General features: G+C 35.5%; 1 protein-coding gene and 3 pseudogenes across 2 annotated transcripts; 1 reads left to right on the top strand and 3 right to left on the bottom strand.

Annotated features, from left to right (window-relative positions):
* Positions 1-317: 317 nt before the first annotated feature.
* On the bottom strand, positions 318-2,475 carry LOC106334443 (annotated as a pseudogene).
* A 242-nt stretch (positions 2,476-2,717) lies between these two features.
* LOC106332361 lies at positions 2,718-4,229 on the top strand. Of its 2 annotated transcripts, none has more exons than XM_013770829.1 (5): positions 2,718-2,802; positions 3,131-3,197; positions 3,289-3,333; positions 3,722-3,819; positions 3,974-4,229. In XM_013770829.1, the coding sequence occupies exons 2-5, from the start codon at positions 3,144-3,146 to the stop codon at positions 4,050-4,052; spliced, it is 276 nt and encodes a 91-aa protein (XP_013626283.1). In that variant the 5' UTR covers positions 2,718-2,802; positions 3,131-3,143; the 3' UTR covers positions 4,053-4,229. The 2 variants fall into 2 exon arrangements, with proteins under 2 accessions (XP_013626283.1, XP_013626284.1); XM_013770830.1 differs by having other exon boundaries at positions 2,723-2,802; positions 3,073-3,197.
* A 106-nt stretch (positions 4,230-4,335) lies between these two features.
* On the bottom strand, positions 4,336-6,367 carry LOC106330270 (annotated as a pseudogene).
* Positions 6,368-12,390: 6,023 nt separating this feature from the next.
* On the bottom strand, positions 12,391-13,994 carry LOC106331979 (annotated as a pseudogene).
* Positions 13,995-15,846: the final 1,852 nt, after the last annotated feature.

Genomic DNA, 15,846 nt, shown 5'->3' with positions numbered 1-15,846 from the left:
CTTAATATCTTTATAGGATCTTTATTTATAATTTAGGCGGGAATACTAAGAATAGGCTATTCTCTTTTAGGCTATTCTCTTTTTTAAATTAACCACACATGGCGACCAGTTATTGGATGTTTAGAAGTTTGTGTTTTTACTGTTTTATATACTTAAAAAAAAAAATTCATGAAATCTATAAAATATTAGTTTTTCATTTTTTAGAATTTTTTTTAGTGAAGCAAAAAAAACAAAACTTCAAGAAAAACACATTGTACATAGAAAACGAAATGAAAAAAAAAGAGATATTGAGTTTTCATGAAGTAGACAATAGCATTTTACGTTTCTTAATAACGACTTGGCCATATCAAAGTCGCTGGCCAGCTCTCGTCGCACATCATGGCGTTCAAAAGCTTGCCCTCCAATGCCACAATAAACTCTGGACACTCTCTTTTGTCAGCAACATACGCACGGGTCGACGTGCCACGAGAGATAGGAACCGAGAGAATGTCACGCGCTACTCTGGATAGGATCGGGTATTGTGAGCTCTCATTCCTCCACCAGTCCAGTGCATCGAAGTCTTTGCTCCACTCCAAAACAGGCTCTTTGAAATAAGAATCAAGCTCCGACTCATGAAACTCTCTTGAACAACATCCTTCAAACTTGAGATACTCTTGAAAGAAAGCAAAGTCCCCATAACCGTCAGGCTTCTTCTCTTCCTCTTCTTCTAACTCGTCTTCGAACATGTACATGAAACACCGGGGAGCTGGTTGACGTTCTGGTAGTGGACGTATCTCGCTAGCTCCGTAGCGAGAATATAGACTGCGCAAGTAGTCCACAACAGCTTCACCTTTTGAACTGTCATAACTCATAACTATTCTTTAAGCAGTAAAAGTCTAGATACTTCAACTTGAACCGAGGATCCAACACAGAAGCAGTTGCCAACACAAGAAACATCTCATCCCAATACTTATCAAACCTCTCCAAAATCTCCTTAGCTTTACCAAGAAAATACTCACCATCTCCATTTTTAACCTCTTGGTTCAACATGAGCCTTAGCTCCACGAGAAGATGGAGGTAGACGTTAGCCGTTGGATACTCACCATCAAAAAGCTCTTTCGCCACTTTATAAATACAACCAGTGAGTTTGCAAAAAGTTCTTATCCTTACCCACTCTTCATCAGACGGATGATCGTAGTAGTCATACTTCTCCTCTTCAAACACATCTTTGGCTTCCATATCTACAGCCTTTTGCAGTTTATCCAACGTGTAGGTCCAATGGGTATGATACAATCTTCCATCACTCTCCCAACCAAGCAATATCCGGACACGGTCCATCAGCCATGACATTCTTATGTCCTTATACATGTCGTCAACCATCAACCGTAAAATGTCGGAGCAGCAATAGATGAGGAACACGTTAGGGCCTCTCTCTTCTATCCATTTTATAAAACCATCCAAACCAAGATCAAGATTGTTAGGGACAAGAAGAGTAGAGACTTTGCTCTCAATCTCGTAATCCGTAACAACGTTCTTTAATGAATCAACATAAACGTCTTTTACTTTCATATCCTGAGGAGAATGAGGATGGTACGCCAAGATCCATTTACTCATCTTGAAATCCTCATCGGCGAAGTAGACGCTAATGACCATAAAATCCTGGTGAAGAATCGGACCGACGATGTCTTCACTAGTCCATTTCCAGTCACCAAGAACCATCCATTCGCAAGAGAGGGTTAGCTTCCCTTGTGCGTCTTTCAGCAAGTTTTTGATTTTCTCTTTGCCTTCTTGGTAGAGTTGGAGAATCGCGTTCTGGAGTTTGGAAGTGTCGAGGGTGAAAGTGGGGCAGACGATGTGTACCATTTCGGTGATGGTTGAGTTCTCGACGGTGGGGTTGATAGAGTAGCCAATGGCAACCTTGGCCATAGATCTGTAACGATGCTTCTCCACCACCTAATCGTCTTCTTCTTCTTCTTCATGTGGAGGAGAATCAACCACATGCTTGTGTTTATCATCATCCACAGAACCGTCAAGCTTTTGTTTCTTCTTCATACCTTAAGAGAGTCCACATGATGCAAAGTGTATTAGGATATCAATATACATTCAGATTATAACACAAAACCGAGACACACATATATAATACGCAGACACAAACAGAGTATATTAGGAGATCATTATATTCAGAGTTCAACACAAACAGAGAAACAACCTTTTATGTATGCGAAGAAACTAGAATCAGTAGAGAACGAACATATACACAATAAGACGCAGAGAGAGATATACGCAAAGATAGATTCACAAAAGGAAGAGAATAAACCCTAGAAGAATCTAGGGGTAAAATCCATTAACGAGAAACTAGCACACGTATATTATCAGTAGGAGTCCGAATTTAGCTCTCAGGAGAGACATGACTTTGATGAAACTAAACAGGGAAGAAGAAACAATACCTGTACCTGAACCGGAACCGGAACCGGGGGCGATATCACCGTTGTCCATACCAGAGTTGCTAATGAGAGACGGTTCCGATTTTCGATGCTATTCTTTCTTATTTATGATTTAGGCGGGAATGCTAGTACTGGGGTAGAGTCTCTGAAGGAGTTGGAGTCTTAACTGTCCCTTTGGACGGCTGAGGTCGTTTCGATTATATTGTGTTCGCTTGGTTATGGGCCCCGTATGTTGAGTCTTTATATAATCTGATGAATTAATGGGCCTCTATTTTCGGCCCGTTAGCCATTTACACCTGAACTGAAAGTCTGAAATCTGAAAATCCCAAACTCTCGCCCCCATTGAATGCTTCTCTCTCACCGTCTCTCTATATCGCCGGTAAGAATTCGATCTATTTGTGTCTATATATCCGTCTCCGTCGATTTTGGTTTGAATAATTCTATTCATTTCATATTATTTACGATCCCAGCTGAGATTCAGATTGGTATTTCAATTGATGATGGTTTCTATTCAAAAAAGCTATGATTTTTCACGCCTAATTGTTAGATTTCTATACAAAAATGAGGCTTTTTTTTTTTTTGAAAAAAATTCATTTTCATTTTAAATGGTGGCTTGAAAGAGTAAAGCTTGTTCTTTCGTCGACTACAGCTTTTCAGGGTTTATAGGTTTCTGAGCGATAATTGCGATTCTTGTGTTGCTGCTACAGGAAAATAAACACGATGCCGACTCTACAAGGTTCTTTGCCTCCTGAGCTCGCTAACAATGTTGTTAGGGTCTGTATCATCGGTTTCATTTTTTTTATTACAGTGTCCCGATTAAAATGTTTTTGTACTGATGTATTCGTCTGTTTCTTCTTATGGGCAGTTGTACCGAGAATGTCTTCGTAGAGCTACATTCATTGGTAAGCAGGTGAGGCTTCTGGTATAGTGTTTGGTATGATTGTAATCCATATTTCTACTATGGTAATGATTAGATAAGGGAATAATTGCAATTTTTTTTCCTGGATGCTGATCGAAGTTTATCAATGTTCTTTGGTCATTTAGTTATTCATTGTACTTTGTGTTTTCTTATGTGCCTTTTAGAGTGGGTAGCCTTCTGCATATTAGAATGCAGTTTGACTCAAGTGATGAAGTCTGAACCTTTGTATAGATGTTATGCAGCCAGACAAGTTTGAGAATAATAATCCTCTCATCATCTTTTTATTTGTTTCCGTGAGAAAGATTTGGCTTTTCCGCACTAGGTTAAAGGTTTGGTATGTAAATAAACCTCTTTTTTTTTTCTGTTTTTTGTATTGCAGCAACACAACACTGAGCTGGTGGTTGGTATGGTGAGGCAACAATTTAAGAAACACATGAATGAGACTGACCCCGAGAAGATTCACAAGTTAAAGGACGAGTTAGTGTTTTTCCCTTTTTCTCTTCTAGCCTCTAGTAAATGCTGTAACTTGTGATATATGCTTCATATATTACGAAGTTCTCATGGGATATCTATCGTCTTATGTGAAAAGTTGAGAATGATTCAAAATGTTTTATGTTTTGGTATTTGGCAGTGCTGCTCGGGGACTCATCAACCACATGTTGTTTGAGTCAGAGAAGCTAACAGGACGCAAGGTTAGCCAGAGATCCTGATCCAGCCTCGTTGCAGACTCTCTTCGTTATGCTCCTGTCTGGTTCCATTGTAGTCTTGTAATGGCAGCTAGTTTGGCTTTTAATAAAAGAGTTTGTCGTCGAGTGACGAGCAGCTTCAATGATTACAAACTTTGATGATCAAGTGGTTCATGGTTGGAATCATACAGTTCTTCCACTCCGGTTTTGGTTATCACTACAATTTGATTTTGACTAAATAAGGCTTTTCTTAACAAAAACATTATCTGCAGATATAATGTTGATAGGCCAGAAAATTATTTTTAAGAAGAGGCATGCTAAAATATTGAATGCAACCAACGTTGAGCCAAGAATGCTAAAATACAACTTTTGTTCCTCCTCTAATTTGGAAGTAAAACATGAATCCAAGATATGATCGTCTTCACTGTTGCACATAAATACAACAAACCCCAAATCCTTGTAGGACCTAAGCAACGAGCAGAAAAAAGATTCTCATGACTTCAAGCTGAGTCTGCTTCCCTCATGAGATAAAGACAATTTCCAAATGAACAAAGACAAAGGTGGGACTCAGACCGAGTTATAAGATTTTTGCATGATCTATGTGGAAGAGTGTGTGGTTTAGTCATGTGATAAAGCCGGATGCAAATAGTATTCCACAAACATAGAAACATCAACTTAGCTAAAGCATCAGACAACACACCTTAATACAGACGTAGATGTAATGGACGTCAGGGCTTTTGCCAATTGCTGATTCCACTGAACTTCCTCCCTCAGTATCTAGAGGAATGGGTTTCGTCAGTTCCCATTTTGACGTTTCTAATGAACTTTTGTCTGCAAGAACAGAACATGGAACTTTTATCCACCAATATTGTACAAGACACGAATCCACAAACGATGGTTTCTAAGTTATAGCAGACCTATCACATGGAGTTTCGTTGTCCAAGAGCGTGAGTCTTTAAACAGCCTAAGTCGGTAATCCGGAGCTCCATATGTAATCTACAGACAACTCATCTAAAAAATCAAATCTGCAAATAAACAAACAGAACACACATAATCGAAACCTCGAATTCGAAGATTATACCAGGATGTAGACTCCTTTATCCTTGAGTACCCTATATGGTTTATTCATCAACTGCTTCATTATATATGAAAAGGAAAAAGAAAGAAAAATAAAACACATTCACGTCATACATAGAATGCTGATCATATAGTTACCTCCAAACTTTCCTCAAGCATCTGCGTTGAGTGTTGCCTCGAATTGCTCCCACACTAAACATTAAAAAGGTCAGACTAGGCATGGGCATTTTTACCCCAACCCAAAGTACATATCTAAATCCGAACCGGAAAAACCGAAACCGGATCCAAAATGTTATACAAAAATATCCAAACGGGACTTATGAGCTTAATACTTTGGGATTTGGTTATAACCCGAACCGAAATCCATACTAAGATCCGAAGATATCCGTAATTAGTTAAATATGTTAATATTTTATATATGTTAAGGTGATTTAAATATTTTAGAGTATTCAAAATATTTTTGTTGTTTGTTTTATTTATTATTTTGAATAATTTTTAGTTAATTTAGATATTTTAACTAATTTTTAATTAGATTTGTGAATTATTTTTATATTTTGAATTTTTTTTTGTCCATTTCGAGGTTTAAAAATATATTTTTGGACGATTTTGAATATCGGTTACCATCCGATCCGAACCAAATCCGGAAGGAACCGAACCGAAACCGACATGATAATCAATAAAAGCCGAATGGAACTTATGAGCATTACATAGAAAATCCAAAATCCAAATCAACCAAACCGAAACTGACGGCCGAACGCCCAGACCTAGGTCAGACTTTCATTGAGATAGCCTAAGTAAAGAGAAAGCAGACATCACTCACCAAAATAGAGTCTAAGGTTCCTGAAAAACACACACACACAAACAAAACATCCAAACAATGTTATTACATGAAACACACAACAATGGAAATAATCAAACAATCTACCTTTATCAATCACAGCATCAAAAGAAGCATCTCCAACCACTTTCATATCACGCACATCCATCTTCAAATCTGTTTTTTTTTTCTCGCATTATCCACACACACATAAAAGACAAAAAACCTTCTCACTCAAATTTTCAGAGTAACAGAGTAAATGAAATCTAACAATATTAAAAGGAGGATATCCTCAAATTCTAGCTATGCCACATTGGTTAAGAAAATCAACCTATCAGAAGCTTCCAAATCGCCACGTCATTTCATCTTTCATTCGATAGAGACCATTCATGTGGGCTTTGAATTGACCCATTTCAAACTTATCTCTCCCAGACCTCAGGTTCATTGCAATTGATAGTTTACGACTCTTCTCCTTCGTTTTCACCGTTTCGTCTTTTCAAGATTCTGCAGTTCACCGTTATCAACCCACTCTAAAACATTCAATTATGTTTTTATTCCTTTCTTCATGATTTCGTTTCACCTTCTTTGTTTCTCCTCCTATATAAATTTCTTCATCTAATCTTTCACCCAAGCAAAATTTACAACCTCCACAAAAGAAGACAAAGCTTTGATATTTTAAATCCACCGCAAAGTTTCCTTTTACTCTATATTTTAAGATTTTGATTGGATATATATAGGGAGCTTGATGGTTTTGAAATCGTTCACAAGCTCGATCTATGTCCGTTGGTAGTTTTAGAACAAGTAGAGCTGTTGAAGTTCTTGCTGTGGTGATATGAGGCTCCTCCTCCAACACTTCTTAATCCCACCATCTCCGCCCCCTACCAAACGCAATTATTGTGTAAAGGTATAAATTCTTTTTGAATTTAGAGATAACCTTCTGGGTTTTTATTTCCATAATTTGGTTCTAGATTAATTCTGCAAAGTTGCCACCTTTGGGCTATACAGTTTACAAATCATGGTTCTGTGGTTCCTTCTTTTAATTGTTTTCAGATTCTTCGAACATAATATGATGACTTGGAGTCGGTTTCGTCCCAAAAGGTTCGAGCTTTTTTTACCAGTTAATATAAATAGCTGTAAAGATCATGAGACGTGTTAACTCTGAACTAGTAAAAATCATATTACATTAAAAATTTCTTGCTTTAATTATGAGTCTATGAACAAGTTTTGTCTTTTACCATATATATTGGAGTTCCCATGATACAAAGATATTTTTATGCTTGGTTAATTCTATTTAAAATCTGAATGTTTTCATGTTTTAGCTGCAAGTTTGACCATAAGTTTCTTTTCAACAGATGGTGTTTAAAGGAGTACGTCAGCTAAAAAACTGGTAGTGAACTCTGTAACTGACTAACTGGGGAGGTAGCAGCAGAGACATAAGCCATAAGGTACCAGTTCCTAGGCGTGACCTAAATTAATATCTTCTTTGAATAATTCAGTAAGTCACTTTAAGTGGCAGAAATGTAAAGAAAAGTTGATGATGTGGATCCCAAGTTCAAAATTGCATTCTCGTGCCGTGTAGGATGTATTGATGAAGGGCAGTTCAAGAGGCCTTAGAGAAAATCACAACACAGCATATGCAGCTAAGCGGGGCTAAGGTAAAAACAATTTTGTTCAATATACACTAACGTTCAGATATATATTTCAGGTGGCGAGAAATACAAACATCCTTCACCAAAACTGATGGCACATAATCTTTTGAGGAAAAGAACAGCGTACAAAAGTCTGTTTCAGCGACTTGGTATAAGTACAATGAACGAAAAAAACTTTCCTATCATTAATTTGACTGAGAGAATTCTTTTGTAAACCCCGCTTGAATGGATCGTTACTCAGTTTTGTTGTTGTTGCAGTCACTGAAGTTCTTTGCTTACCAGAGAAAGTACCATTGAAGATATGAAGGAGTTTGGTAGATCTTCAAGACTCCGCTTTTGAGTAATGTTGATGCAAATTACGTTCTTTAGCTGGATCACATTATTTTTTATTTACTGTGGTACTATATGAATTACTCAAATGAGAAGCTTGGCAAGTATCGTCGGCGCCTAGATCTACCTTGAAGTACTGGAGCAGCAACGATAGTTGCAACGCCGAGGACGAGAATGATGAGGGAGTATAGAATAACTTTATCCAAACTATTTTTGAACTCTCTGTTTTTCATATTTTTTTATATAATGAATAATGAGTTGTGAAATTGAGGCACTCTCCTTCCAAGCATGTGTTGCGTTTTCGTAATTTAAAAGTTGGGTTTTAAATTTTTAATACAAAGTAAGACTTATGTTTGTTATTTTGATCAGCACCTTTTACATTATTTTATTTTCGTGTCTTTTCATTTGTTGTCGACGTTTGGATGAATAAAGAGGCGAGCAGACCATTAACTTGGATCACACTACAACAATATTGATCTCGAAGTTTAGACCCTTCTCATACCATACAAACGCGAGTTCCTTATTAGACATCTCCCTGCTCTCTTTTTTCTGCTAAAATGTTTAAGGGAAAAATTAATTTTCCCGTTCTTGGGCGCTCACATTATCTTCAAAGACTTTAGATTCCTCTCAATTGTGCACCCTGCTTTACCAAAACTCTGACCTCTTTTACAAGTCAACAAGTCATCATGGGACATCATACATCTAATCCTATATATACACAAAGAAAAGTTCAAATAGCATATTTAATAATGTGTACATTTAAAGAAAACTTTATATATAAAGCTATCATTAATTTTCATTCATATATATGAAGTAAAAGTATCATCAAACTCATATCTAACTTAAACAAATTCAAATTTTAAACTGGATAGTATACTACAGATATTAGAATAGAAAAATCTTTTTCTTTAATAATATTACGTATAAAAATAGAATTGAGGATTGTTGCTAACTAAACAAATAAAACAAACTAGATCTCGATCCACGCAACCGCGCGGGTTTTTGTTTTCATTATTTTTATATAAACATTTTGTTTTCAATTCTAAATTGGTATATATTATAATATATATGTGTCTGTCAATTTTTAAAACATGATAAATTTACGGTATATTTTTTTCATTGAATAGATTGTTTCAAACTTTCACATGTATTTGTATCTTATTCAATATATATATTTTCGGATTATTATTTCATTATAAAAATCGTAACTATATATATAAATATTAGTAAAATATTGTTTTATTGTCATATTCAAAGATATTGTAACATTTCACAAATTTAGAAGGTTTTTAAAAAATTATATTTTTCCCTTCATAGATTTATATTATCGAGTAAATAATAAAACATTTAGTTTTGTTTAATGTTTAAAATAAACTATATAGTTTGAAATTTGTTTTCATTGGTTTAAGGTAGTAAAGATTAATCATTGTTAGATAATATGATTTTTGTTATTTAAAAAAAATCTTTATAATTTTAAAAGTTAGCATCGACAAATATTTAAATAATTAACATATGGATGTATAATATTACAACATTAAATTATATCTATTTAATTTATACTATCTATAAATCCAATGAATCATCTATTGTGATAGCCCAATAAAAATTTCTGGTAGGCCCAAAATTTAAATGATAAAATTAGAGATTAAATGTAACATGACTTTCTAGGAATATGTCCATTTTTTTAAAAATCATACATGAATCAAGGCTATGACTTCTGTTTTAATATATAAGATAGAACCATTGATCAGTTTTACGGAAATTTACATATATATTTCAAAAAATGAAGCCTTACAAGTACAACCCTCCCAAACTCTCTCATTGAAGAGGAAAAAAATATGGTAACAAAATGGACAAGGCTGCAAGTTATAACTACAAACTTATTACTCTTTGCATGTATGTATTCTACTGGTTTTCAAATTCTACGTAAATGAAATTTTCCAGAAAAAGGTATAAGTTTCGTCTATTCAGCTTTCTGTTTAATTAAAATCATATAATTTTCTCTTCTAAATCTATGAATTACCGTAGAAGCCCTTTAGTCTAATAGTTTAATTAAAGATTCATTAATGCTTCTACACTCGGAGGTCAGTCCGGGGTGCAAATTATGTATATTATGGAGAAAATAGTTACAAGAGATCTTCATGATGGTCCGGGTGTACCATCGAATATGGATCTCATAGGACGGCTCAGAATGGTGTAGTCAGACGTGTATTCTCATAAGGTTGTAAAATTGTCGGCTTTAGAGTCGTCTATGTAATGTGATAGCATAATTAAAACAGAAAAAAAAAAAAAAGACAATTATACATCCACAAGGTATAATTTGTCTATGTAATCTCAGAAAATATTTTGCATCGTTGTAATAACATAATTAACTAGACGTTCAAAAAATCTACAAATAACTAAAGCGCTAAATCTTATATATTTAAATTTATAAAAAAGGACATTTACTTAAAAATGTGATTAAGTATGACACAAAAATACTAAAGATAGTAAGAAAATAACCAAGGTAACAAAGCATTATAAGATAAAAAAACATATGACTAAATTAAATGAAATGAGAAAAAATAAATAAATAAATATTATATTGCTTCAACATAACTAAGTAATAAAAATGTTACGTAATAATCAATACATTAATTACACTTTTTGGTAAAAAAAACATTTATTACATTTTAGAAAATACACTTAGCTAAAGATTAAATCAATATAAGTAAAACCAAAATATAGAAAACAAACCCACGCGTAGCGTGGGTCATAACTCTAGTTAATATAAAGTTATAAACATGCAAGCAATGAGTTATTAAAACAATAACGTATCTATATATATTTACCCCCTAATAAAGTAGACGGGTTAACATTGGAGAGATGAGACTTTTTAGAAGGTCTGAGTTTCAACAAAAGGATAATTTCAAAAAGCAAATCAGAACAAGCGGTAAGATTGAAATTTGTTTTGGTATATATATAGTGTTCGCCACTGAGAGATGATGATACATCGAAACACAAATTTTTAAAAGAATTAGTCAATTTCAAAATGTCAATGTGACTACATTATTAATACTTCCAATATATATATTTTTTAAGTTCGTAGTGATTTTTTTTCTTGCTGAAATTATCGTAGGTCATTTTATTTATCAATATTCATATGAACCAATAAAATATCATAGTGAAATTTTCACTTGCAGGAAAACTATCTAAACAATTTAAGTGAATTGGTTAAACGAATCATTTTGTAGGGGCAATAATAGCCGATTTGTTTCGTCATTTATTTTGGGGAAATACTACCTATTTCCACAACACCAGAACTATCGTATAATAATAAATGTACACAATGTTTCAACCTCGTCGTAATTGCACACCACAGAAGTATAACAACCCCCCTTCCACACGCAATGAAAGTTCAAAACTCTTTTCCACACAAACCGAGATTTGGATGGTTTATAACATGAACCGATAGTAAACCAGTTCATATCAGTTGGTACTGGTACAACCAGACCCAGATAAAGATCCGACTAATCAATTTAAACCCGACCCGAAACCTTCTAAAAACCCCCAAAATCGATTTTTCTTTCATTTTTTAGAACCCTAAAATCTAAAAGTTTAGAGAAGAGATTTCCTTTTCCAAACCCATAAAATATCAGTCTATGGCTTCATTGTCGATTTCTGCAAAACAGAGAGACACTGAGTCAATACCAGAGAGAGACAAAACAATAACGACAGAGACAAAGAGAGATAGAGATAGATAGAGAGAGAGAGAGAGAGAGAGAGAGAGAGAGAGAGAGAGAGAGATAATTGTCGAACACTTACCTGAATGGAGCTAAGCAGAAGATCAACGACGTTCTTGGCGAAAGAGACAAAGGATTTAGATTTTTAGGGTTTCTAATTTTCTTAAGTATGAGCTTGGGTTTGTCTGGTTTATTGATTTAATATGGTTTATATTCTCTAATCGGGTCATTTTTGATTAGTTAAGTTAGTCATTGGTTAAGTTTATGGTTTAGAGAACAATAACCAACATTTAACCAGTTTTTGTAGGTATTAGTTCGGTTTGTGTGGAAACGAGTATTGAACTTTCATTGCGTGTGGAAGGAGATTGTTATACTTCTGTGGTATGCAATTACGACGACGTTGAAATATTGTGTACATTTATTATTATACAATAGTTCTCCCGCAATTGTAAGTATTAATCCAAAATAAGGGGAGACGACCTACAATTGCGGGAGAGCTTCTTGCTAACGACGACTTCGGGCTTGGAAACTCAAAGAAACAAAGATCCAAATCGATTCTTGCGGCGCAGATTTTATTTTCAGGTGGATACTTTTGCCCTCTGAGATGAAAACTGGTTAGAATCTTAAAACAGGAAACGGTATATTCCTCCGATATTGGAGAAGTCCAACTGATATGTAACTCTTAAGGGATAAGTCAAAATATGAAAGAAGAAAAGACCACAGGGTTTAAGTTGATCAAGAGTAATACGATCTTAGTGCAAGGGATGTGAAAGCTCCAGAACAAAGATATTGTCTGACTGACTTATTTTGGTCCAAAGAAGACATAGATATTGGATATTGCAGATGAACTGATAAACAATCTAATTCTTCTTTCTTGTTTTTCCGCTTTGGTCTGTCTCATTGCTTGATTTGGGCTAAGCTTGGAACATATGAGCAACCAAAAGGACGATGATATTCTACAGATTCTCCGAGATCTACTTGTCTGAAATATCCACCCTCTCCAATGACATAAGCTATGTTGCGAGTGAAACGCATATCTGTGTGTTTATCAAAAACCACAACGACTCTCTTCTCTTGGTCAAGGAAGAAACTTCCTTGTGACATTCCAAACTGAAAATCTAAGAATGGTTCCATATTCACTGCTAAGAACAACTTGTTCCAGGAAACATCTTCAGGCTCAATCTTGGTTGTAACCCAAATCTCCATACGCAACAAGTAATCAACCTGAAGTAACACGGCAAGCTGCTCCTCTCGAACACTAGAAAGAGTTACCGTACATTCAAACCCAGTGTGAAAGGGCAGGCTAAGACGCGGACCAAATCTCTCGGTTGTAAAGTCGAAACAAATCAAGAAATCAGCAACCTCGAATGGTTCTCCAACCTGGATACCTTTCTCGAGAAAACCAATAAGTATTTCCCTTGAGAGACACGCCACGTGCATAAAAATCTATATGCCATGTCACTCGGAAGTGACATCAAGAACCCTCCACGAATTAGAGCTTAAGTCGTAGATTTCATACTCAACAAATCCATTGCGGAGAGGATCAACAAATCTCAAAATTTTGTAGCTGCTGCGGCATGATGATTTGCTGCCGTTCTCGTATCCTATAGCATAGGAATACCAGTCCAACCTAGGGTGAGGACTTGGGGGCTTGAGCCACAAGGTTTGGCTCGTGTAAGGATTCCAGACAACGAAGCTAGCGAAGTCTTTTGCGATGCATAACAATAGACCGTCGCAGTGATAGACCAGTGATATATCAACTCGATCTGAATGGTCAAGGCTAGTGAGTTTACCCTGACAGGTTATCACCATGACCACCGTTGATGCTGCTTGTACGCCCATGTGCTTGTGCTTTTTGAAGAAGCTCTCATCTTTGGTTAAAGTGTTCCAGTTTTTGCAGGTGGATCTTGTTCCTCTCAGAGATGTCACCGGAAGCCTGGAGAACACCTCCTCTGCCAAATCCCTTGGAAGATAGGCCACACTCGTTGTCTCCTTCCTCCCATCCTTGGATAAAGTGTTCAGCTTTTTTGAACCAGATGGGAAAATTTTCACCGGAGACGACGAGATCATCTCCTCTGCCCAACAACTCATCGTTGATTTTGCAGGTTAATCCTTCTTCGTCTTGGACTTTTTGCAAGCATATCGGGATCGGAATCCTCTCCTAGATTTCACCGTCTCCTCTGCTAAATCTCTTGCAAGATCCGACATCCCTCTTCAACTCTTCCAAATTTCAATAAGGATCGATGTATTCGACACAAATTAGATAATGTCGAAAAAACAAAATCTTTCTCTTCTGTCTGTGTTTACAAGATTTGATTCCGACATAAAGTACTCTACTTTTGTTCCGGCTACCAGTTTGAAGAGAATCATCTCCTCTATTACCCCTGTCCCTTAAAGTCCAATATATCGAGCCAATATATCGAGGACCTTCCTAAATTTTTTTTTTTTTTTTTATGAATTATTTGTAATTCGAAAAGCTGACTGATTACATTTTTACCCTTCATTACTAATTCTAAATATTAAAAACCAGATTCATTTTTATTTAGAGACATCTCCCCGGTTGCCCCTAAACGTAACTTGCAAAATCTCCTATGGGTTCTATCAACCGCCTATGCCCCTCATTCATTAATGAGTCGCGAAACGTCGTAATCAGAGCCAACTTCTCTATTGTCCCCACTTGTGGTAGAGCCAATCTCCTATGGGTCTCTCTAATCTCCTATACCCTTATTGTTTTAATGAAACATGAATATCCGATTTTGCCCTTTTGCATTTTCGAAATTATTAATTTAAATTATAAAAAATTCGAAATTCAAATTTCAAATTTTCAAATTTTCAAATTTTCAAATTTTCAAATTTTCAAATTTTTCAAATTTCGGATATTACATTATACTGTATAGTTTTACTTAGTTTTACTGGGTTATACTTCGTTCTACTGGGTAATATTGATGTTAAGTTATACTTGAGTTATCCTGGGTACTACTGAATGTAGTTATACCGAGTTATACTGAGTTATACTTAGTACTACTGAGTGTAGTTATACCAGATTATAATTAGTTATTCTGAGTACTACCGAGTGTAGTTATACCGAGTTATACTGAGTTACACTCTGTCATGCCAAGTTATACTAAGTTATACTCAGTCAAGCCAAGTTATACTAAGTTATACTCAGTCATACCGAGTTATACATGAATTATACTGCGTAATACTATGTACTACTGAGTTAGTTGTACCGAGTTCGACTGAGTTAATAACACCGAGTTAAACTGAATCTAGATCTGAAGAGAATCTGAAGATGAAATAAATACAACCACGAAAAATACTGTAAAAAAGAAGAATAAGAACAATAAGAACCCTAAATCATAGAAAACCTAAAATCTTATTCCAAACACTAAATCAAAATCATCAAGAACAAAAATAAACTCTAGATCGAAACAAACACACAATATTCCTCATAAAACGAAACCCTAATCTGAAATCAGAGATCCATGACTATAAATGTAAATAGACTTCGAGCTCTTTTTTCCTTCAATTCCTTCATCAGATTGAGTGGCTATGGATAAGTTTGACGAAGGATTGAAGAAGAAAAAAGAAACAGAAGAACAGTTTGTAGATAGAAAGGAGTCGTGAAAAGAGAGAGATGCCGCCGCAGAGAAAAGAGAAAGAGAAGAAGAAAAGAAGAGAATAAGAAAATCATAGTCGATTGTTGTATATAGTAGGGTTAAGGGCACTAAAGTAATTAGCTTAATTTTTGGCAATAAAAAAATTCAAAACTAAAAAAATTTTTAGATGGGTCCTTTGAAGATTACATGATGAGATGTGGGGGTAGGGAAGGTGTTCCCTCTCGTAATCACCCTTCCGTGGGAGAAAACAAAAAAAAAAGAAAAATCGAAAATTGAGGGAATCGGGTGATTCGGGTTGAGAGGGTTCTGGTCTGGCACAAATTTTGGTTTGGGTTATGGCGGGTTTATAGATTGGGCGGTTTGGTTATCCATTCCCCCATTCGTCGTGAGTCCTCCCCAAAAATCTCGATCGATTCCAGCTCGTCCAATTCAATTCAATTCAATTCGCAGCTCCCGAGAAATCTTGCAGCTCCCCAAAAAGCTCGATCGTTGGATTCTCCGGCGAATGCAGGTTAGTTGTTCTCTTCCCCAAGCTGCATTGGATAAAAATTGTTTTTAGGGTGTGTAATTGGAAATGTGAATTAATTAAAGCATATGGTTGGT

This window comes from Brassica oleracea, chromosome C3 (assembly GCF_000695525.1).
Source record: "Brassica oleracea var. oleracea cultivar TO1000 chromosome C3, BOL, whole genome shotgun sequence".
NCBI classification, from domain to species: domain Eukaryota; kingdom Viridiplantae; phylum Streptophyta; class Magnoliopsida; order Brassicales; family Brassicaceae; genus Brassica; species Brassica oleracea.
Note: the sequence above shows the minus strand (reverse complement) of the source record. Positions and strands in the feature narration are given on the sequence as shown.

Bases quoted from the DNA above. Each gene is read 5' to 3' on its own strand.
- LOC106332361 (XM_013770829.1), top strand. From the start codon at position 3,144: ATGCCGACTCTACAAGGTTCTTTGCCTCCTGAGCTCGCTAACAATGTT. The intron at 3,334-3,721 runs GTGAGGCTTCTG...TTTGTATTGCAG, and splicing joins CTACATTCATTGGTAAGCAG to CAACACAACACTGAGCTGGT. The intron at 3,820-3,973 runs GTTAGTGTTTTT...GGTATTTGGCAG, and splicing joins ATTCACAAGTTAAAGGACGA to TGCTGCTCGGGGACTCATCA.